The 24,691-nt window shown below is 41.0% G+C and overlaps 1 protein-coding gene across 2 annotated transcripts; it reads left to right on the forward strand.

Annotated features, from left to right (window-relative positions):
• Positions 1–513: 513 nt before the first annotated feature.
• On the forward strand, positions 514–24,672 carry nt5c2a (5'-nucleotidase, cytosolic IIa). 2 transcript variants are annotated; one of them, XM_084076690.1, is made up of 18 exons: positions 514–556; positions 4,787–4,910; positions 8,905–8,978; positions 10,081–10,198; positions 10,442–10,537; positions 11,383–11,474; positions 11,837–11,894; positions 12,404–12,497; positions 13,026–13,079; positions 14,044–14,127; positions 14,254–14,295; positions 14,406–14,513; positions 15,618–15,684; positions 17,708–17,878; positions 18,027–18,078; positions 18,664–18,724; positions 19,080–19,256; positions 19,932–24,672. In XM_084076690.1, the coding sequence occupies exons 2-18, from the start codon at positions 4,810–4,812 to the stop codon at positions 20,187–20,189; spliced, it is 1,707 nt and encodes a 568-aa protein (XP_083932816.1). In that variant the 5' UTR covers positions 514–556; positions 4,787–4,809; the 3' UTR covers positions 20,190–24,672. The 2 variants fall into 2 exon arrangements, with proteins under 2 accessions (XP_083932816.1, XP_083932815.1); XM_084076689.1 differs by lacking the exon at positions 514–556 and adding an exon at positions 3,666–3,712.
• Positions 24,673–24,691: the final 19 nt, after the last annotated feature.

A 24,691-nucleotide genomic window follows, 5' to 3' on the forward strand; every position in this document is an offset into this window, starting at 1 on the left:
ACATTGTTGCCAACGCAAAAATGGAACAAACAATCAAAACAAAACAATGTATGTAAAAATACATATTGAATATAAATAGGAATAAAATAATAGTGTAAAACAGAGCTTTGTTAGATTGCAACTTGAGGGAAGACTATCTTAAAGGGATAGTGACTTTTTTTTAGGAGACTCAAAGTGTCGACTGTGAGTCTCCTACCATGACATTAGCATCAAATGATTGGCTTGCGACAAAAACAAAAACATCTTCATGGGGTGTGTAATTGATAGAAAATAAGTCAACTAAACCTTTAAACTATGAAAATTGTGCATTGTCTCACAGAAATTATTTTTAAGCTTTAGTTATACATCCATATAGGAGAGGTTAGCTTGGTATAAACTTTTGAAAGTTGACAGCAGTAGTTTGGTGTTTTGCATTGACTTGGTATAAAACTTTTGCGACAAGTAGCATCAATTTATGTCTCTGTCTCCCCAAATGTTGCTCGGCTCTGCGCATGCTCCGTCGGTACTCCATCACAACAAGCAGAAGCAGTCTACAGTCAGCAGCAGTGACTAGAGGGTGAGTGGAACTCAGCTGTCCGTCCGTTGGCTTGTCTTTTTGGGAAAGAATGAGTTTAAACGTCTACACATTAAACCAGACCTCAGCCTATATCGCCTTTAAGCGTTTGTAATATTTTAGTATGCAGGCGTTCCCTTTCATTAAATGTAACTTACTTACTTCCCGAGTTAAGCTAGCTGGCTAGCTTAGCTTTGGCGCAATGCTCAGTTATTCATTGGGGACACAGCTGTCAGACCACAATTACCCACATAACTCTGAGAGTTACCAACCTTTTGCTGGGGACCTCCTGGAACCCCCTCAAGGACTCCTGGGGGACCCCACTTTTTAAGAACCACTGCTCTATACTGTATCTGATATAATGTACTGTGCTGTACACACACACACACACACACACACACACACACACACACACACACACACACACACACACACACACACACACACACACACACACACACACAGCAGAGGACCTATAGAAATGTACTGTACAGTATGTTTCTCACACACACACACACGCACACGCACACGCACACACACACACACACACACACACACACACACACACAGACCTATAGAAATGTACTGTATGTGTCACACACACACACACACACACACACACACACACACACACACACACACACACACACACACACACACACACACAGCAGAGAGGACCTATAGAAATGTACTGTATGTGTGTGTTGATTGATTGATTGAATGCTTTATTTAGTTTAATTACATTTGCAGAAAAAAACACATGAAAGTACAGTTTAAATAACTAAACAGGATTAAAAAGCCCATGAAAGCCTAATGGGGTCCTTATGTACTCAATTCATAGTGACATTAACACTACTATGCAGAACATCATATAAACAGTTTACAAAGAAGAAACAAAGAAACAAAAGGGGGTTGGGGGGTTAGTTTATGACTTTTACAGGGGCTAGTTTTGAATTGCAGCCACTGAAGGTACTCTTTTAGGGCAGTTTTGAAGGAGAGCAGGGTTTTACTCTCCTTCACTGCTTTTAGTAGTCAGTTGTTCAACCCCTTGTAGTTGTTTGTGCCAAATCTAGGTTGGACGTGATTACTGGAGCTACCTCTGGTGTTGTGATGGTGGACTTCATTTACGTTTTTGAAGTACTTTGTCAGGTACATGGGTGTCTTAAGGTTGTGGTGTATCTTGTAGACCAGGCCCATTGCAAGTTGCTGTACTCTGTCCTATACCCTGAGCCATCCGACCCTAGCAAAGTGAGCAGGGGTTAGATGAGTTGTACAGTAGATGTAAGGCCAATGATTAGCCTTACCAGTTTGTTTTGGGATGTCTGGAGCCTTGCTTTTAAGGCCTTTTGTGGTGTTGTGGTACCATGAGGTGCACGCATAATCGAAGTGACCTTGGATGAGTGTCACACACAGCAGAGGACCAATAGAAATGTACTGTTATGTGTCAATGTACTCACTGTTTGTGTCTCACACACACAGCAGAGGACCTATATAATCTATAGGTACATTTCTACATTTCTATAGTATACTAGTATAGAAATGTACTGTATGTGTTACACACACAGCAGAGTAAATTGAATTCTGTGACTCCATAGAAAACTGTATTATGCGTTCTTCTGGGCTTCATGGTGTTGATGTAGGCCTGAGTGTTTCTCAAACATCAAGAAACCCCAAATTGATTTGTATTTGTTTGGCCGTTTGTTCCAGCAGGAACCCCCATAAGAGAAGACTGTGATGTTAAAAATGATACAAATCTTTCAATTTGAATATTATGCAAAAAAAAAAAACATTTCTCAATAGTCACAGTATTAGCAAGCGTTAAACGTTGTGGCTAACTTAAAATGTTGATGCTATAACTATAGTTTGGCCCTCAAGGGCCGCTGGAGGTCCCCACTGACCGTCTTACCCGATTCTGCAGTTTTCTGAAAAACATAATGCTGCAGTGGTGCTCTTACGTTTTCATGGCAAGGACCCCCAAAATGATAAGTATTTGGCCACGGACCCCCTTTAGCTCAATCTCTAAAATGACACTGACGCTTTTAATGGGTTAAAGGCTAAGCAAAGATGAGCTGGTTACAGCAAGTCCCCTGAAACAATTTTGTTGGCATGTATAAAGTTGTTGATTGCAGACAGTGATCCCACTCAACCACCTCAATTCTGATGCCACTTTTGGCATCAGAACGGATGGTGTCATCTTACTAAAAGGGCTTCTTGTCTTCATTGCCTTATGACGTGATGTGCTGACAATTATCCTCAGCACTACATCCACGATACTTTTTTTTAAAAATCGATTTATACAATTTAACGTAGTGATACTTTTAATTATGTATGCTGTTGTGCTTTCCACATTCAAATGTATTTCTCATATAAATTAAAAGATAAAACATCCTCGCTGATCTGTTTAAATCAGTGGTTCTCAACCTGTGGGTCAGGATCCCCAGGGGGAGTCACCTCAAGATTTTTGGGGTCCCTATAATGACAGTGAAGTGACAATTTAAGGACTTTTAATACCTAAAAAAAAAAAGAAATGAAATGAGAGAAAAGAGCAAGATACATTAAAAATAATCAACAAACAAAGAAACTATACTATAAAAACTGGTCAGACTTTGGCCAAATTGTCAAATAATATAAGAAAGAGGCAAACATTTTGAAAATAGCTGATCTACAAGCTCACAACGCCTCAGCTATTTTCACAATATTTATCTGTGGAACCGAGTCAAACTAAATTAGTAACTAATGCCTCAACTCCTATAATTCCAAGTGCTTCTCAGGGTGGGGGGTCCCCAGTTCAAATATGATTCCTTTGGGGGGTCGCGGCCTGAAAAGGTTGAGAATCACTGGTCTAAATATGTAGTGTGTGTGTGTCACATAATTCGATGGGTCACAAATGTCGACCTAACGTGCTCTTGGCCCTGTGTGGCACCAGCGTGACGTGCCCCTTGCATTCAGTTCATCTGCAAATTGCAATGCCCCCCCCGCTGTTCTGCTTGCCTAGCGGACTACAGTAAAATGAGAAATCCTCTGTGTATCCATTTGGAACTCTGCTCCCTGGGAGTGTACAAATGGACAACCAAATGGTCCATTAAGATACACAGAGGATTCTACTGTGCACTTTAAAGTAACATTGTTGCTTGGCCATTGGCCCAATGGCCAAGCCTGGTGAGCTCTGTTTGTGGTCCAGTAGTCTGGCTTTAGCTGATAGGGCAGTAGCATTAGTTGAGATTTTTTGTTATCGGGTCCTGGCTTTGGTCCTGGCTTTGCAGTGTTGTCAGAAATCAGTGTCTAACCACAGCTATATACTGTATTGCTGTAGTGTAGACGGTGCTGCTGTTCTTGTTCTTGTACTGACATTTTTGGTTTTATGTCATAGATGGCATTTGGCAGGTATCATTTAGAGTTGCACCGATACCGATACCGTATCGGTATCGGCTACCGATATGACTTATTTCACGTATCGGATATCGGACAGGACATAACCGATACACGTTCCGATAAAAAAAAGTTTTAAAAAAATAAAATAAAAAAGTTTTTAAAAAAAGGCTCTGGTTTATAAATATATATAATACAATCACGCAATTGTAAGACCATAACCAAACGTTTTAGCAAATTACTATTAGATAAAACGATCCAGCAAACTTTTTTTTTTTTCTACTGTTATTGTACTTTAAAATATTCAGTAATAAATGTCTTTAATTGAAAGGTAATGCATTTTTTTTGTATTTAAAGTTTTACTCGGATATCGGCATATATATCGGATATCGAAAAATATCCTAATTGATATATCGGATCGGATCGGAATTGAAAAAACCTGTATCGGTGCATCTCTAGTATCATTTTTACTTATGTCAGTCCCAAACAATGCTATAGGTTAGATTTGATATTATTTGAATATTGCAGACAGTATATCCTTCCTGTTACTGTTTTGGTCTTGAGTTACCTCATCATGTGACATCTGATAGTAGGCTAAGCCTGCATGCTGATGTGGAAACCCAGTATTCACTAAACAAGACGTCTATTTAGTCAGACACTTTGATGTTACTGAGCAGATTAACCTATTAAGACCTGAGGCCGATTCTACAAATGCCTTCTGAATGAGTAGTTCTCACACTTTCAAGCTTGTGTATCTGCTGTTCTTGAATAGCCAACGCAAAAATAAAAAAAACAGTAACCCGGCCTGGAACTTAAATATTGCATTGCAGTTCATTTGATACTTTGTTTCTCCATTCCTCACAGGAGCACTTTTTAACGGTTACAACATGGCGACTTCATGGAGCGACCGCTTACAGAACTATGCAGATCTTCCAGCCAACATGGACGGTGTAACGATGAAGAAATACAGACGAGAGGCTCACCACAGGTATATATATCAGGGTTCATAGACTGTGAGAACACTCTACTCCAAATAAATAAAACAAAACAAAGCCACTTAAATAGAGCAGTAGTCTTCCTGAGACAACCGTATGTATAATCATCTGTATGTGTGAGTGTGTCAAAAATGTACTGTATGTTGATTGCATTGTGTTATTTCTTTGTGTATGTGTGTTATCAGAACAAACACAAAGTGGAGCAGGGTTTTGGACTATAATGATCAAGTATCTTGGGAATGGGAATAAATGGTAACTCAAACAGTACATTTTGCCAAAGACATCTGCAAGAGATGTTAGAGCTGTCACTTTAACAAAAGTCATGTTAAATATTTGGAGCAGAAATGTGAGTTTGAATGTATTATTTATTTCAAGCTGAATAAACTAAATACACAGGTATAGGCCTGCCCAGTGGTTGGTTATTAGCTAGTTGTCCTAGAGGTATTTCCCTTTGTATGGAAAAGAGGGCAATCAGGGCATAAGCAGATAGTAATCTGATATGCGTATATGACAGTATTCTTTAAGAAAAAATCATTAGTGAAACTATAATATATAATATCATACACATATATGTATGCATTTTCTCTGACATTTTTGAAACAGTGATTGCTGTCACCATACAAAAAAAGTAAACTTAAACTTGCCTTGTATTGCTTAACAAACATCAGCCTAAACTTAACGGTGACAGCCCTATCATATGTCCTCTTGGTAATACAGTTGTATGACATTGAACACATATTGGTTATACACTGACACTGAAGTATAGAGTAGTAGCAACCTCTGCTAGTTCCATGGTAATGCTTAATTTGTACGCCGGTGTCACTCGCCGAGAAGAGCAGATCTACACGCACACAGCACACACCGCGTAAGCGCATTGTGAGCTTGCAGGTCGGCTGTTATCGCAGAACGACACTGTCACACAACGGAGTATGAATCAGGCTTAACGCTGTCATCATCACACATGTATTCTCTATTGCAAAGCTTTCCAAGGGATCTGGCTCAAAACCATCCTGCGATGAGGTATGCCATCCTTTTGTTGTTATTGTTGGGAGGGGGTGTCGCCACTGACTCATGTGATGTGAACTGATTGACCATCCAATCTCCATGGAACTGCTGTTAAATCCATACTGATCCTGAGTGTGAGTTGGCCTGTGGATCCAAAGCAGCAGTAGGTTAATTGCTGCTCTTGAATCTGTTTCCTCAGTCATCCTGTGTCCTTTCATTTGATTTCCATTAATGCGTCCATCCTCATCCATCAGTTCAGTGTCACCCCACATCATCTGAATAGAAACTTCAGCCAGGATTGGGTCAGAATTTGATTACAGAACTATTAGATTTTTGATGTTTTTACCACATGAACCCTAGCGTCCCTATTCTGGGGCGATCCTTCGGTGAATATAGCTGAACTAAAAAAAAAGGATGCCTAGTATAATTCCATGGGGGACGCTGGTCCACTGGATATAGTGTTTAAGTGTTCTTAACAATAGATAATTGGCGGAGCTGTCTTCATTGTACTCTTTCTTTCTTTAGACCAGACAGCAGGAAAGCTGAGTTATGAGTTAAAGCCAGGGATCGAAGTTGAGAACCACTGCCAGCAAGGTTACATGCAGTTCCACACAATATATAGTACTGTACATGTATACTCCATAATCTGTGGACAATGGAGACTCCATCATGAATGATCTATTGTAGAATTACAGTATAAGAACTATAGTAGGCTATATTATGATTATTCTAGATGCTAATTCTAAATGCTGAGGCATGTTGATTTCATTTAAGGCATTACTCGAATCGATTATGCTTTCAATTTCATTTGGTCATTTTGGAATAGACTAGTGTTACACTTTGTAACATTTTTAAGTGAGTTTGCAAAGTGTTCCTGCTTCAGCCTGATGATTTCCAATGTTTTTACGTAGGTTTGTTGATTAATGCAGAAAATAAAGTCTGTGGTTAGCATGAGAAGGTTTCCTGTTTTGTTATTCGACTTGAATTTTGAAGACTTTTTGGGGTTTGAAATGTGTACAAATGTGTGTTGATGATTGGTGGAGATGGTCTTTACAGATGTGTTGATATCATAAGCCTTTTGTCTGCTATAGAGGTTAAAACCAATTGCAAAAATTAAATACAAAAGGAACACCGTAAGGAACACTACGATAGGCAGGTAGTCCTCATAGCGAAAAGATGGGGCCAATGTGCACCTTTCTTTTTATTTGAGAATTAAGATTTGGTGCTTGGCAAAGAAGTTTTTGGTTCAGATGCAGTGATCGGTTACTGCAATCAAAAAGCTTGCATGCTTGTTGTTGCTGTTGTTGTTGTGGTTGCTTCATCTGTTTATTTTTGTAACTCTTTGGAAGTTTCCTTGAAAAATAACTTCTCATTCAGCAACCATTGGTAAACCAAACGGAAACTGACATGAGCCCTGTTTTGCCTTTGTTTTAACTAGCTTTGCCTTTTATTTTCAAAGAAACATTGACAGAATGCCCCTTCAATGGGCTATTGTCAATTATTCTTTTGTGCTGGGCAATATATTGAGTTCTTTAATTATCTTTCAATAAATTATATGAAAGAATATTAAGAATTATATGAAGAATATTCTTATTTTATATTCAACAATGTAAGGGTAAATAATTTGCCAAACTGCTTGGGCTGTGTACAGTAGAAACACAGTGGAGCAAGGCAACAGAAGTCAGACTTCACCTAATACAAATGCATTGGGTGGAAGTACTGTACATTGTTGAAATCTGTCATTATGGAGCTTTAAGCTACATCCACACTAATACATTTTAGTTTTAAAACGCAAACCCCTAAAATGGAGACTTGTGATAACCCCTTGCTGACCCCGTTTTAGTTTGTTATTGCTTTTAGATAACAGTTTCCAAATATGTCAACCCAAAAATCATATACAATTTACAAGCAAAACAGTCTTTAATAACAATTTAATTACAAAATCTTTCCCCCAAGATCACAGAGATGGATAGACAGACAGACAGACAGTCTTGCGGAGGTGAACGGATCCTAGTAACGCATGTGAGAGAGCCACGTGCGTCGCAGTGGTGGAAAAAGTTTTCAAATGCATAAAATGTATACAAATTTAATAATAATCAAAACCTATGAAGTAACTAGTAACTAAAGTTTTAAAATAATTATAGTGGAGTAAAAAGTACAATATTTGCCTCTGAGATGTAGTGGAGTAGAAGTAAAAGTACTGCATATTGGAAATACTCCAGTAAAGTAAAAAATACCTCAAAACTGTACTTAAGTTGAGTACATGTACTTCGTTAGTTTACACCACTGGTCACAGAAGGGGGCGCTGCCAAGTTACGTTACTAGGATCCGGTGGGAACGGCCCGTTCGCCTTGCGGTAACTACTTCAGCCTCAGGGAGAGGTTGAAGAAGTGCTGGAACGCAGCTGCCAGCACGCAGCCTGGCTAATCCCTTCTGGGACTGACGTTGTTTGCTTGTGGGGCTGTGCTGGAGCTGTGAACAGGAGGGAGGGGTGGCAATGGACCAGCTACTGCTTTCTGGGGTAGGCGTGGGGTGGAGAGGGAGGTATGGAGGCAGACGAAGGGGTTGGGGTAGACCTCCCCACCGCCCACTGACCTGATCGTAGTTAAGCCTCCACGGATATCAAAGTTCACTTCACCTTGGCCTGCCTAGTGTACTATATGTGAATGGTCATGTGACGTTTTCAGGCTAAATTAGGTTGGAGTAGATTGTTTTCATTTTAAATAGCTGTATTAAAATGAAAATGTATTAGTGTGGATATGGCCTTAGAGAAAACCTGGCAATATTGAGACAATACAAATGTTTGAACCTATTTCTGTATATTGCCAATTGTACAGTAGATTCATCATTTATAGTTTAAGGGTAACGTTAATAAAGGCTCCTGTGTTGCTGTCAGGCATTCTCTGCTGCAGCCTTTTATTCTGACATTTGCCCTTTGTCATCATGCATTAAAATGCCCACCATTGTTTTCCTTCTCCACAGAGTTTTTGTCAACAGAAGCCTGGCAATGGAGAAGATCAAATGTTTTGGTTTTGATATGGACTACACTCTGGCAGGTATGTACAGGTTCACAAATGATCTAATCTGTCATATGCATAATCCACAAACTAATTGTGCAATGGTGACCACATGGATACTCAAGCAGATTCCTAACCAGTTTGGACCACAGGCTTTTTTTGTGAGCCACAATACAAAACCTGAAATGGCTAATTTGTGGCATCCAATAGGGGTCAAAGGTTCAGAAGAGTCCATGGTCCCTTAGTTGTTAGTGTCCCACGTACTTAACATGGTTTTAGATTTTATTGCTACACACACACACACACACACACACACACACACACACACACACACACACACACACACACACACACACACACACACATACACGGCAGCTCTAAACCTGGTAGATGGAGGTTATACAACCGGCATACAGCCTAAATTTCATTTTTGAAGCATGACTCAGCTCTACAACCTGACTCCATGTCTCGACTGTAAAACACAGACTGCACCCTATCACTCTACTCCATTTACTCTCTCTGCCATGTCTGCAGTCTCTCTGCAACCCCCGCTTCCCCTTCTCCAATCCCACCCTCACGCTACTGCGCTGATTACTGGAGCTTACCGTTGTAACTCAAGCTGCTCACATCTGGCTGTTTCTAGGGACCTGCCCAGCCTATGAGCAGACCGCAAACTAATTCCACACGCTACTGTGGCTGGAGATGGAGAGAGGAGAGTGGCGGGGGGCGTGGGGAAGGGGTTGATCTGGGTTAGTCACTGTGGACCAGAGCCAGGAGCTAAATGGGAGGCTATGACCTCAACTGATACAGGGCACCGTTGGGATAGTAGCTAAACAAATATCACTGTTCCCCAGTTTGTCGACGGGGGAATCTCTAGACCTGGGACAGGAAACAATTTGTCAGGGAGGAGATTGAAAAGCAAATGACACTGTGATCTCTGCTCTGTTCAACAACGGAGGATTGACAAAGGTTAGGAGCAAGATTTCAAAGAACCTGGGTCTACAGGTGCCGTTAACAATGTAATTGTTAATTTTGTGGTCTAATCATGAGCTCTAACCAAAAGGTTACATGAGTGAGTAGATATTTGACTGTGGGAACATGAATGTCACATAAACGTGAACTTGTGTCCCTCTTTCTCCAGTGTACAAATCCCCAGAGTACGAGTCGCTGGGATTTGAGCTAACAGTGGAGCGCCTGGTGCATATTGGGTATCCACAAGAGCTTCGAAACTTCGTCTACGATCCTTCCTTCCCCACCAGGTTGGTGTAAAGAGCTCGTCCCTGTTCCCACAGAGTTCTCTGTTTATGCATAAAGTATCAAAAAGAACACTGAAGTCATAACAAATCACTTCTCTCTGTCTTGTCTTGTCTTGTCTTGCACACACTCCTATCTCTCTCTTTTTCTTTATTTTTTCTGTCTCTGTCTATCTCTCTGTCACATCTATTATTATCATGTCTCTCTGTCACACACTCTCGCCCTCTTTCTGCTGGCTTTATTCACAGAGGTCTGGTGTTTGACGCAATGTATGGGAACCTGCTGAAGGTGGATGCGTACGGGAATATCCTGGTGTGTGCACACGGCTTCAACTTCACCAGGGGGTGAGATCTGCTGCTCTCACTATGTTTTCGTTAAATGTCAAATAACGTTTAGTAGGTAGATTGTTCAAATATCAGAGAAAAAAAAACATCACCTGGGCTGAAGCGAATAAAATATGCCTTGAGAAAGTAAAAAAAGAAAATAATTGAGACCGTCTGTTTAGTTTAGCAGAACTCTGGGCGTTGGCTCTGTGCCCACAGATCATTTGTTGTCAGTTCTGAAATATTTTTTGGAGGTGGTTGTTGGTTGGGCCAATCTTGCTAAAAAACAAACCTCAGTCCCATGTCGAACCAACACGCTTGTTGCCATTGTGTTATACATGTTAGCCAGTCCACAGTTCACAGCTATGTCTGTTATGACAGGAAACCTCTTTACATCATTCTTTATTCAATAAAGGTTTATCTACTGCACTGCATCACACAATTTCATTTATCAGCATTTTTCACCCATCTCATGCAAACATGAAAATGTTTTAAATATATTTGAGGAATTGTTTTGAAACTGGGGGTTTCTATTTTGGGTTTTTGTGTCAAATAAAATACCAACTACGTTCAATTCAGATGTACAGTAACTGTTTATCATCAGAATCAGAATCAGAATCAGTTTTTATTGTCACTTCCAATACACACAAGGCATACAGGGAGCAAAATACCGTTCTCCACAACTCATAGTGCTTAAAAACAATAGACACATTTAAAAAGAGGCGAGGCCGTTAAAAACATTAAAAAGTTAAAAGAGCAGACAACATTGGTAAAACCATGCCCCCAGTAAATGGAAACAAAAGGAGTTACGATGGTCATACAATGCTCAGAAAAAGCTAATTTATGTTTATTCTGTCCCTTTACAGGCCTGAGATCAGGGAGATGTACCCCAATAAGTTTATTCAGCGTGGAGACACAGACCGCTTCTACATCCTCAATACACTCTTTAACCTTCCTGGTAAGGAAACGCATACTTTACATGTCGAAAAACTAAGTCTAGCATTATTGTAACAATTTCAGGGTTTGAAGGTATCATTATATATTAAAATCTGCAAAATGTACTGTAGAGCTAGGATCTTAGGTGCATCTACAACTTTATAGCAGGAGTAAGTTCTGAGCACTTTCCACTGGAAATTATGAGGTAAAAGAAGTTGGCACTGACTGTATAAAGCAGTACAGAAACATTATATATTTATTCACCAATGTGCATTCACATGTAAAAGGAATTGTGTTGAGTTGGTGTTTGATACAGTATGTCAAAAAGTGTGAGCAGTGCATTATGAGGCTTTACCTATTCTAGTGTTTTACCATCTTCATCAGAAACGTACCTCTTCGCCTGCCTGGTTGACTTCTTCACCAACTGCCCTAATTACGCAAGGTATGTTTAAATGTTACAGTCAACATGCAGAAATATCAATCTGGTATGTAGTTTGACATTATGAATGTAATTATTGTATTGCATCTTTATCTTGCCTTTATCTAATAAGTTAAGTGAGCTGATTACAGTTTCTTAACTTAAAAGAAGTTACTTTGTCACTGATCCATACCGATGAGCAAGTCTGTACAAAATTACAATGGATCATGCTCCCCCATGGATATATATTATGGGAGAATAATCCAGTGTGACACTTTTTTGTGTTTTAACGTGTTTTTCTGTATATCAACATGGTATTTTATCGTTTGGATGTGTGTGCTTTTGTAAACTTTTTGCAAAGTCCAACACTCAACCATAGGAAACGGAGCCATTGCAGGTTACCAGCAGCAAGGAAAACATGCAACTCCACCACAGTTTGCAAAGACAGAATCTGAATCTATCAATTATGTGGTTTAGAAATATAATGAAGACAGGAAGTGTACAGTATATTATGTCTGTGACTTTTTCCCCAGCTATGAGACAGGCTTTAAGAATGGAGACCTCTTCATGTCCTTCAAGAGCATGTTTCAGGATGTCCGCGATGCCGTAGACTGGGTCCATTTCAAGGTCAAATCATCTCTTCATATTCCATCTTTCCTCCTACAATTATGCCATGATCTTACTTCAATTGATCTCATGGTTGCTTAACCATTTGAACCCTACGTACATTAGTATATATTTCATTGGTGGGGATCCCACAGGGGTCTATAATTGGACCCCTCCTTTTCTCCTCTACACCAAATCTCGGCTGTTTTCGGCAAATATCCGCCTAATTCCGGCAAATGTTCGCCTATTATGGCTTGCCCAGAATAGGGACGCTATGGTTTAAGTGCTTAGCATCCCAATTCTGGGGGAACATCTGCCAAAAATAGACGATCTACAAGCTCACAACACGTAACACGTTCTGAGCTTTTAGATCAGCTATTTTCGGCGAAGAGATTTGGTGTAGAGGGGAAAAAGAGCAGACAAGGCCAGAGCCAACACCGGTCAACTAAATACTGTTACTGTATTAGTTTATTCGGTATAGAGGGTTTACGTGGTTAAATGTACTCAGTTGTATTCTGACGTTTGTGTTTTATTTTGGATTATTCATAGGGGTCTTTAAAAGAAAAGACAGTTGAAAACCTGGAGAAGTATGTGGTACGGGATGTAAGTAAACTCTGCTGTGTTACATCTCCCTAAACATACTGTACATTACCATGTGCTTTCAATAGCAAAGGCATTGGGGAAGTAATGTAAATTTGCTTTAACTACCGCTTTTCAGTTATTTTATATCATTCCTTTCATATCAAATTCTACTAGTTTCTAATTGTTCCACAGCCTCTTTTTCTCCCCATAGAGAGAACAAGCCGTTGAGTGTAGCACAGTCTTTACATACACAGGTCTGATTGGCTGCCTGTTCTATTAAACCGTCCTTCCATCCATCCATCTTCTATTGCTTATCCGGAGTCCGGTCGCAGAGATAACAGTTCCAGCAGAGAATCCCAGACTTCCCTATCCTGGGCTACATTAGCTAACTCGTAACTGTGGGATCCTGAGGTGTACTCTAGCCAGCATGGAGGTATAATCCCTCTATCTGGTCCTTGGTCTGCCCTATGGTCTCTTCCCAGCTGGGCGCGTCTAGAATACCTCCCTGTGGAGGCATCCGTATTTGATGGCAGAACCACCTCAACTGGCTCCTTTTCCATGTAAAGGAGCAGCGGCACTATTCCAAGTCTCTCCAGTATTAAAATGCTACTATGCTTACTTATGGAAGGGCAATGGAAAATCTGTTTTTATATGTCACTCCTTTAACATTGTTTAACATGGAGGTCATTGTTCTTTTGATGTGACATTTTTCACTATATAATTTGGATGTTCCCAATGCCTTTGCTATTGATTGTATTTCCGCATTGAATAGCATTCAAAATGGCATGTTCTGGTGATGGCATACTGGTGAATGAAGTCATTTCTCTGGAGACACGTTCTCAGACCAGATTCCATGTGAAGTTTCTCTCTCCTAGGTTTCCTTTTCACTGCACTTCATCTCAACTTTCTCACCAAAAAAAAAGAGAAAGAAAAGGAAAACAAATAGTTCTTTAACTTCTTGTCTCTCTTTTGTCCATCTGTCCAGCCTAAGCTTCCTCTCCTCCTAAGTCGTATGAACGAAGTGGCTAAGGTCTTCCTGGCTACCAACAGTGATTACAAATACACAGAGGTGAGCTGTTCTGAGACGAACAGAATTGAATCAATCACACCTTTAACACTTCTCAGTGGTACATAGTATTCTTTTTTTACTGTTTGGAAGCTCAGATTTGTAAAATGTACTGTTCTCTTCTTTCAGAAAATCATGACCTACCTGTTTGACTTTCCTCACGGGCCAAAGGTAAAACATTCAGAACGCGTTAACAAAAGTTCTGTCTTGACTCTCATAGAACATTGGCTCAGATATTGTGTGTGTGTGTGTGTGTGTGTGTGTGTGTGCACGCAACACAGGCAGGTATGCCCCACAGACCTTGGAAGTCCTACTTTGACCTGATCCTGGTAGATGCCCGTAAACCACTTTTCTTTGGAGAAGGAACAGTACTGAGACAAGTGGATACGGTGAGTTGATCTGTTGACAGGTGTTATTGCTGTTGTCATTGGTTTATGTGCAGTATGTAATATTTACAATAAGCTGGACCACACCCATCCCTGCAACCACCTCTTCATCAAACTACTATCTCAGAGTTGGTCCATCCATTGCCACCCGGCATACACAACCCCATCCCACCCACACCGCCCCCCCACCACACCCCTTCCCTCCACCGAACGGGCTGTGTGACGGCAGCCTAATGTATGTCTCAAACTTTATTTTTTGCTACACTGTCTATCTTTGGGCATTCTACATAGGAGTAAGAGACACATTATTGCGCCGAATGATTGTTATATAGGCCTGGAAATTGGGCTAAATATTCTGGAAAAGTTTTGGAAAAGTTTTGGAAATTCATTGCTAAAAATGTGTGGGGACCCTGGAAGGCAGTGGGCTACTCCAGCTATCGGTACAAACCCTAACAGGTCTGTGAACCCTGAGTGGAATCAAATGGATGATGTTAATAAAACAGTTTATTAACAACAAATGTTAACACATCACAGCAAAACCATTGCAAATGACAGCAAATTGAGTTCAAATCACAGCAAATCCAGTGCTATATCTAGCCTACCGAAACCTCATGCGTTACATGTCACCGGTTTGGCCCTGGTTGGATTGCCTCAGACCACTCCGTGGTGCCAAAATAAGCCCACTTTGTCCCAGGTCCTTGCATATGGAAATGACAGCACAAGCAGGTGGTGTGGTGCGATGCAGTGTGGGGATTGTTATGTGGAAACGCAGCAAAAGTGTCATTAGTAGGGCTGGCCCCAAATATTCGGATACTCTTTTCAACAAGTTGCTATTCAAACTATGCTTAACAGATGCTTAATTTTTTATCTTTGCATGCATGCAGAGTTGTTTTCAATATGCTCCCATGCTGATCTGCCACTGGTTGCTTGTGGGTGTTTTGGCTAGTGTTGTGTGGAAGTGACTTGTCCTCTTTGGCAACTATACTAGAATCTTGTTACAAATAATTCTCTCATAGATAAAAAAGGTAACTTCATTTTATAAGCCATTACAGCACTCTGTAGGAATTGGATGCATACATGACTCATGATGACAGGGTTCTCTTTCAGGCAACAGGCCGGCTGAAGATCGGCACTTACACAGGACCACTCCAGCATGGCATCGTGTACTCTGGAGGTAAATAAAGGGGATTGAGAACCATTTTCCTGTCTTTTACTCTTAACATAGCAGATCTATCAGCTCACAACATGTGGCGTTGTGAATCTTGTGACGTGTTGTGAGCTTGTAGTTCAACAATTTTTTACCACCCATAAATCTGGCATTACTGTATCATTATTCATCCCACGGCACTGCAGACTGCTGCCATGGGCACACAGTTGCAAATTGTGGTCACTCATACACTCAGTTAGGGCTGGGCGATATGATTTCAAATCGGTATCACGATTATTGTCAACTTTTGCTTCGATTACAATGAATGCATGATTATTAAAAAAAGAGAACGTTTATTATGAATAGATTATTGATTAATTTTGAAATGGCTAGACCTCAAATTCACAACTTAACTCTACATCCAGGAACCCAGTAAGGAAGAACACATGTGTGGTCCTTCTGCCTCATAAAAAAAGATAATAAACGCAGAAGTGTTGACAGCGTTGCTGTCAGCAGCCTGTAATGTAACACCATGTGTATTGATGTACTGTAAGGTCTCAGTCCTGTGGGTTTTACTAGAAGCCCATGCCATACTGTACTTGTTGCTCTGTCCTTGTGTGGCCCTGTAGAGCTGTCAGAGTTAACATCTCTGTCCGCATATCCCATGGTGTGGTTTAAATCCTCAGACAAATCAAACATTATGTTCAATAAATGTATACAGTATGTCAATCCCCCCCCCTATCTTTTCCATTATTTAGTATTCCCTATCCTATGAATTATGCATACATTTGATCCTCCAGAATTTGGGTAATCCAGAGAATGTATACCAAACACACCATTACCCAACAGCCATTCACTTCCAACTTGATGGCACAACTTGTGTGTGGAAGTCGCACACCGACTTCCAAGGTTAAACTGCCTCCTGCTGCGACGCGTTGTGAGATTGTATATCTGCTATTTTCGGTGCGCAACACCAGAGTGTAACTAACTATATATAAATGAGGCATACTTGTGGCTTGCTGGTCAGGGCACCTGTTCAGTGGGGAGGTGAATTGGTGATGATAGCATGATCCTCTGCACACGTTATGCTTTCCCGGTGTCTACACCCTACCCAGACCAAGTTTGACAGTGAGAGGGACTGCATTATATGACTGGCTTATGCACTAGAAGTACCACCATAGAATAAGCCTTAGCTCTGAGATCATAGCCTGGTAAACCCTCCCTCCGGAAATCTCATTTCAATTCGATTTCAGAAAGGAGTCTGGTCTGAAACGCCTTTCTCCAATAATCGCTCTGCTCGCCGAGCCGACGAGCCTATCAGCGTCGTCGCTCATTGTTCTGTGATTGACAGCGACAGTTGGCCAATCAGGTGGCGAGTTCGAGTGAGCCCGAATGAACCCGAGTGCAGCCTGAGAGCCGCCGAAAAAAGACGAACGGCAGCCATTGTTGTTTGTGCGAGTGCCTTCACTTCTTACTTTCAGTTTTATAACGCTTTCAAACTTCTTTTTTGAGGCACGGAATTTACTTATAAGATATCGTTTGGATAGAATTTAGTTGTTTAACTTCATATATGTGGTCAATTAATCATGACAGAGCCTATTTAAAAATATAAATTTAGAGAACCGGCAGGGGCGGGGAGTGACACGCATGTATCCCAATAAGGCAACCTATTTTCGGCATGGCCGTCCCAAAAGTCCCGTTGCGTCACATAGTCTGGAGCTCGTCAAATTGAACTGCTCATTGGCTGAAGGGGAAAAACGATCATTGGTTGAAGGGGTTGTCAGTCAACGGTATTACTCCTGCCCAACTCCAGCCCACAGCGATTATTGCAGAAAGGCGTTTCAGACCAGACTCCTTTCTGAAATCGAATTGAAATGAGATTTCCGGAGGGAGGGTTTACCAGGCTACTGAGATCAGCCACATACAACCAACAACAGTATGTTAAGTAGTACAATGCCCAACCAGTCAGGCTCCGAACAATGGTTCTGTGGTGATTAATGATCAGATAATGTAAGGCTAAAAAACTAAACCATGTTGTCTGTTGTCCCAGGTTCGTCAGACATTGTGTGTGACTTAGTGGGGGCCAAGGGGAAGGACATTGTGTACATTGGGGACCACATCTTTGGAGACATTCTCAAATCCAAGAAGCGTCAGGGCTGGAGGACCTTCCTGGTTATACCTGAACTGGCCCAGGAGCTGCATGTGTGGACAGACAAGAGCTGTGAGGCTGGACACACACACACACACACACACACACACACACACACACACACAGTACACAGAGATACGTTACATTTAATCAATGACCCATACGTTTACTGTGTACTGATGCGTGGAATCTCTTGCACTTTGTCCTGTTTTCTTTGCAGCCATATTTGAGGAGCTTCAGTCCCTGGACTGTTTATTGGCTGAGCTCTACAAGTGAGTCTTTAATTCCTGCTGACACACAGACACCAGCTTAAAGAAATGTGTGAATGTTTAGTTAACTTGTGACATCAGCTGTGTCGATCAATGCCAAACCGCTTTGATTACAAGAAGACTTCTTTTGTTACATTCTGAACATTGTGCTTTGCTGACTTTACTGATCTAAGAGGGGAGAATGGCTACATTATTTAATACATCGCCACAGTGGCACACAGACAATCTGTGATGTGTTCTATTTGCTGCTGTGGCAGTACAGAGTGTTAGATTTACTGTTGCACCATGTATTGATCTTTATTCCTACGGATAAAGACGGGGAGGTATGGTTAAACTTAGTCCGTCTGTCAATCACAGATCAATCGGATCCATTTTGTTATATCGATACTAATGTGCACATCCACCTCATGGCAAATGGGTAAAGATTAGATTGTTAATTGTTGTTGAACCCTATATAACTTAAAAACAGGGTATTCATTATATGTATTCGTATGAGCGCCACTGTATATTCTGTAATTCTATATAGTGTAATAATACAGGATTTGTGATAATAATAATGTGGAAATCCATGCTGTGTTTTGTCTCCAGGCACCTGGACAGCAGCAGCAATGAGAGGCCTGATATCAGCACACTGCAGAGACGCATCAAGGTAGACAATCATGTTTCTTGACAAAAATAACTTGATTTTAAATTGAAAAACGTGTTCCATTGTGACACATTTTTCATTTCATCGAGTTTTCATTGAGCGACCTGGTCGCGCAACAAAATATTAATTGACCTTTACCGTTCCTTCACCCTTTCTCTCTTTACTTTAGCCTTTTTCTTTTCTGTTGTGCTCGCTCGCTCTCTCTCTCTCTCTCTCACACACACACACACACACACACACACACACACACACACACACACACACACACACACACACACACACACACATCAAATGGATCTATATTAATAACCCATGTCAGCTATTCCTCCACTGACCTTCCTCTTTTGCCTATATTCAGAAAATCACTCATGACATGGACATGTGTTACGGCATGATGGGCAGCCTGTTCCGTAGTGGCTCCAGACAGACCCTGTTTGCCTCCCAGGTGATGCGTTACGCCGACCTGTATGCCGCCTCCTTCGTCAACCTGCTCTACTACCCGTTCAGCTACCTATTCAGAGCCGCACATGTACTGGTGAGCCCTGACCGTATACATTTTACACAGGAAACTCCTCAGTGGTAATTTAACTCATACGACTGTACAAATAGACCCTTACTGTGTACAGTTACAATTGAGGCATTTGGGCGACGCATCCAGAGAAATGTACAACATGCAAGGTCAGAGTACCCGCCATGAGCCTTAGATGATCAACAACACCGTAAGTGGTTTAGGAATTGGTTCTAGCAACGATCTGTTACAAAGTAACTAGGATAACAAGTAAACAACATACCTACTGTGGCATGTTTATGAATGGTTAATGAGAAGGTTCTTATTAGAAGTTAATAAGAAAACCCTGTCTGGAAATATCTGTGTTATACAATATGTTGTCAGGTTGTAAACAATAAATGCCGCTGTCCTAACTATTTGTAACCGTTGCCTTGGGAAACTACATAAATCGTTGAGTTGGTTATCACCTTGAGTTAGCTAGTTGGCCTACAAAAGTGTGTGTAGTCTTGTCACTGCTGCCACAGACGAACTGACACACAGACCTACCCCCTTATAGACGGCTAGACACCTGCAGAGACACTTAATGTCAAAATGTGATAGTGTGTTATAAACAGCAGACAGGATGTCCTAGCAACAATAGAACGTTGAAATTGTCTCTAGGGAGTGTTCACTATTCCTTTGTCTTCTTCTATCCTTCCCCAGATGCCCCACGAATCGACAGTGGAGCACACGCACGTCAACATCAACGACACAGAGTCTCCGCTCGCCACTCGCAATCGACAGGATGTAGACATCCACGAGTTCGAGCGGCACCAGCTGACACGCTCCATCAGTGAGATCCAGCCACCACACCTGTTCCCCCAAACGCCCCTGGAGATCACACACTGCCACGACGAGGATGATGATGAGGAGGAGGAGGAGGAGGAGGAGGAGGAGGAGGAGGAGGAGGAGGAGGAGTAGACGGGGAGAAGGAGAGAAGGTGAAGTGACAGTAAGGGACCCACAGACATGCAGAAGGAGAGGGGGAGAGGGCTGAGGAAGAGGTCTTCTACCCTTCTCTTCGCTCCCGTAGATGTCCTAGTTTCATTTTTCTTAACTATTTTAAGTGTTCTTTGAAGACAAGCAGTCAAGGAAGATAATGGAGAATACGATAGTTTCCTTTCAACCTAAAGGTTAGTCTATGAACAAGTCACCTCAATATAGATTAGAGTCAGGTGAGGAGGACAGGAACGGCTAGCTAACAGTTGTGAATTTACCTGTGGGATTGTTACATTTACAACAAATTACATTTACAGAATAACGTGATGTGTAGATGGTTTCAGCCAAGTGCTGTAAAGGCAGAGTGGCGACAACTCCGTTCACTCCAATGGACCAATTCTTTTAACAGCAATTTCCGCATTTCCTGGAAGTTAGCAGCAAACACTAAAAACACAGCAGAGTTTCAGCAGAATAGACCATTAAGTCATGCACATTTAAAAGGTAAGATAATCAAAGACTTAGAATGTATATTATCATCACATCTGATTCAATGTACCGGTAACTGGAACTATCTGAGGTCTACGTGGATCATGTGACGATCATGTATTTTGGACTTACGTTGTCGCCACTCTCTCTTTACATAACTCTGGGTTTCAGGCTGAAAACAACACCATTCTCATGATTGATCAAGTGTTTGTGCACATCATGTTTGTGACTGTGCCATGAGAAATTATGTAAACTTTCAGAAAAAACTACTTGAACTGATTTAGCTAACTAGTCAACAAATGTGTTTTTGTTCAATATTAGTATTAATTTGGGCAATGCCCATTGGGAACGCATGCCCCTTGGGTTAAACAATACCTGTTGTCAGAGTACTTAGTGCAGTACCCTTTATCATGATATTTGGAGGCCAGTCTACAGTTTATATATGGGCATAAAAGGGACATAGATGGACAGAATGACTGACGGACAGACAGACAGACAGACCGATTGATAGATAGATAGATACACAGACCTTCATATATGGGCGTAAAAGGGACACAGACAGACAAAAATAGAGATTTTGGGATTTATAGATGTATCTGGACAACCACCGATCCGACAGAATTCTCACTCAGCATTGCACTCCCTCTGTCCTTGACGATACACACGCCTAGTTTTAAGTCGATCGGTCGGAGAGTTCACGTGATTTGCTGGGGACAGACCCGCAGAGATTTCATGGATTTATACAGTAGGTAGACTGCAGATAGATAGTGCAGTAGAGAATTTGGCCAGTCTATGACATCAGTTCTATGATGTCAGAACTGTGGCATATTTTGGCAAACATTGGATTCCTGGAATGTATAGATATTAGATAATTATTATTAGTTGTTTAAATGTTGCTAGTGGTATAGACAGCTGATAGGATGTTGACAAGGATTTTCACACATCACCTAGCAACAACAGAATGTTGAAACCAGACCATAATTGTCTCCGCCAGGCCGAAAGGCATGGCGAGAGAGTATGTTTTAACCATAATTGTCTACAATTTGATTTTAAAAAACGTGACTTTATTCAGCATACGCCATTTTTTCCATTCAACATCATATAATATAGCTTTTAGCACACAGAAACCAGTATGCATTTGTTCACTTATACTGTTATCCCTCCCCATTGCTATGCTGCTTCCCTTTGCACTGCTGTACCTGTTGGGCTTAAACATACTCAAGCTAAACTTGTACAGCTAATAATCCCATCCATGGAAGTTTGGACTGGAGCCAAACTCTGTACAGCCAAATAGAATAATAGAGCTGTGGTTCTCAGCTCCGGTCCTATGAAGCAACACAGCTGTTAGTTTTACATCCTGCCAAGTAGTTAACTTCATTCACCTGGTGTTGAGATGGGTGGAATGAAAACCATCAGCATACCGCAGGCACCCAGAACCAGAGCTGAGAATCCCTTGATTAGACTACACTTAATCCTAACTTGTCCTCATCCTAAACAGTCATAAAATGTATTTTTTCCTTGTTGAGCAGAAAGATTGTATGGGCTCTCATGTTGAGATCCAGCCAGTAGGAATGTGCCATGAGCTGTTACATTACACGTGTTCAGGCCTGCTAACTCTGCAAACCCCATGGAAACTTGCTCCAGAGCGCAATGACAGCTTCAGGTTACGAGCTCTGAGAAGCATGCACACACACACACACACACACACACACACAGCCTTCTCTGTTGTATTATTAAACTACCTTCACCAGTATTCCACAGCTCTGTCGGTCATCTCCGTGGAAGACTATAAGATTAGTAAAGGTCAGACCAAGGTTCTGCTGTGCAAATACGTTTTCTTTGTTTTCTTTAACATAGTCTAACTTTGCCATCTATTTTTCATATAGACTGTATAAATTGAGGAAATGCTGTGCCCAATTTTTTTATCTGATAATTTTCACAGACGGTTAAACTGCATTATTGTGGTATTTTATTCTGTTGTTTGTGTTACTGAGCTGAATCGGAAAGACCTGTGTTAAATCCTGCTTATTAACACAGATTGGTCCAAAGGTATAATCTGCTTTTAATGGTTATCATACAGTGAGTGCTGGCTTCATACAAGAGGCAGATCAGATAAGTAATTATTATTTACAAACTGAACATGCACTGTAATTTTTATCGTTATACTGTTATCCGTTTTGCCTTGTGTGCTTGTGGATTGTGCACAGAAAGTGTTTATGGTATTCAGCACAGTGCATGTAGATGCACACGCTGCCTCATCACATTTCCCGTTAAGCAACTTATTTTTACTCCTGTACTCTGGGTCAAAGGTTGTTGAAATGTCTCTCAATGTGAGTGACGTGTTATTGCAGACCAGTTGTTTCATTTATGAATGTTTTGCTAGAAGGGTTGCAAAATGTCCTGTTACCTCGGTATGGGAGCAATTTTGTACTGTGTTACATCCATGTTGCTACGGTTAAACTAGGCCACGTTGCAATGTGGCACTGTTAGATTCTCCCCAAAGAATGCAGCCAGTAACCCATACTGAAAGATAATATATTTCACAGAGATTTATAATTATTGGTTCAAAATATACAGAAAATATATATATTTTCTTTTTTTTCCAGTCAGTTCCTTATACAGGTGGTTTTATAAGTAGTCTTCTTGTAGACAATGTCTGTAAATGATTAAGATGTTTATCAGCGGTTGGGTTTTCTGTATAGATCATGTCTGGGTGGAACATGGCAGCAAATCCTTTGTTTTATTTCCCCAAGTAAGCTTATTTTTTTTCTGTGCATGTTCTGTAGTTGCCTTTGTCTTCCTCCCCTTTATAAGCAGGGATGCTCCATTTGGGATGCTTTGAGCCAATATTGACATTTTAACAAAATTGTACAGAATGATTTACATTACGGTAGGTGGACTGTGCTTTTCATTACCATCTATTAAACATAAGCATACAGTCTTCAGCAGATATCTTTAAGCTGTGCATTTCAGTAACAAAGGACCTAAGAAGATATACAAAGAAAAACTAACTCAAGATATTACTGTGTAGTAAGACGACTGAGGGTCATATCTATAGTAAACCGGTTAAGACTCCAGGCTGATCAGTTAGAGCATCCCTATTACATTATTGTGACTTGGCAATTTCACATTTTAAATAAAAACGATGAAACATTTACTGGTAAGTCCCCTCATTGTCAGCTGAGACACTTACAACATTAAACCAGCAGAGGGTGCTGAACATCTTAAGTAACAAAGTTTTTTTGTAAGTGGTGACTCCAGGTTTGTGGTATGACACACTTAGGAGGTTGATCCACAAGGGAGTCAACACAGCACCATTCTTGGATCCAATTTATACTTTACCGCTTATCCAAAGTGAAGTGCTGTGGTTGTTCAATTAATTAAAACCAGCCTTTTGGTCTCCTTAGTGTGCTTTTACACAAATCATTTCTCTTAAGTTTCAGAATGTTTTGCAGGTGCATATCTTTTAAACAATTGTACAATTGAACTTGCGTCATACACATGGGACCGGAGAGGTTATGGTCTTATCAGTTGTTTTCAAGGATACAGATTTGTCCTACCAAAGCACAGGGCCTTGTACTGCCTTTGTAGTTTCAAATGAGTTGCGTGGGGAGTAAGGCAGGAGAGCAGAGCTCTACGTATTCAAAACCCAGACCATGGCCTTCTGTCCTTTGGGGACCTTGGGCACCTGATATGGCTCATTCTTCCCTGGAGGTAGAACGTTCTTTTGGCTCAAGGTTCCAAATATTGGCTTCAAACGCACACCCAACCTGCTGCCAATGCAGGTCTCACATTAGACCACAACAAGTGGGACCTTGCACATTCTGCAAGAACTAGCGTTCAGCAACCAGGAGGCATGTTCTGTCCCCATACAGTGAAAAACTAAAACATGTCCCTTAAACAGTGCATAACCTAAAACATGTCCCTTATATGGTGCATAACCTAAATCATGTCCCTTATACAGTGCATAACCTAAATCATGTCCCTTATACAGTGCAT

The sequence above is a fragment of the Gymnoscopelus microlampas genome (genome assembly GCF_963454915.1).
Source record: "Gymnoscopelus microlampas genome assembly, chromosome: 13".
Taxonomy (NCBI): domain Eukaryota; kingdom Metazoa; phylum Chordata; class Actinopteri; order Myctophiformes; family Myctophidae; genus Gymnoscopelus; species Gymnoscopelus microlampas.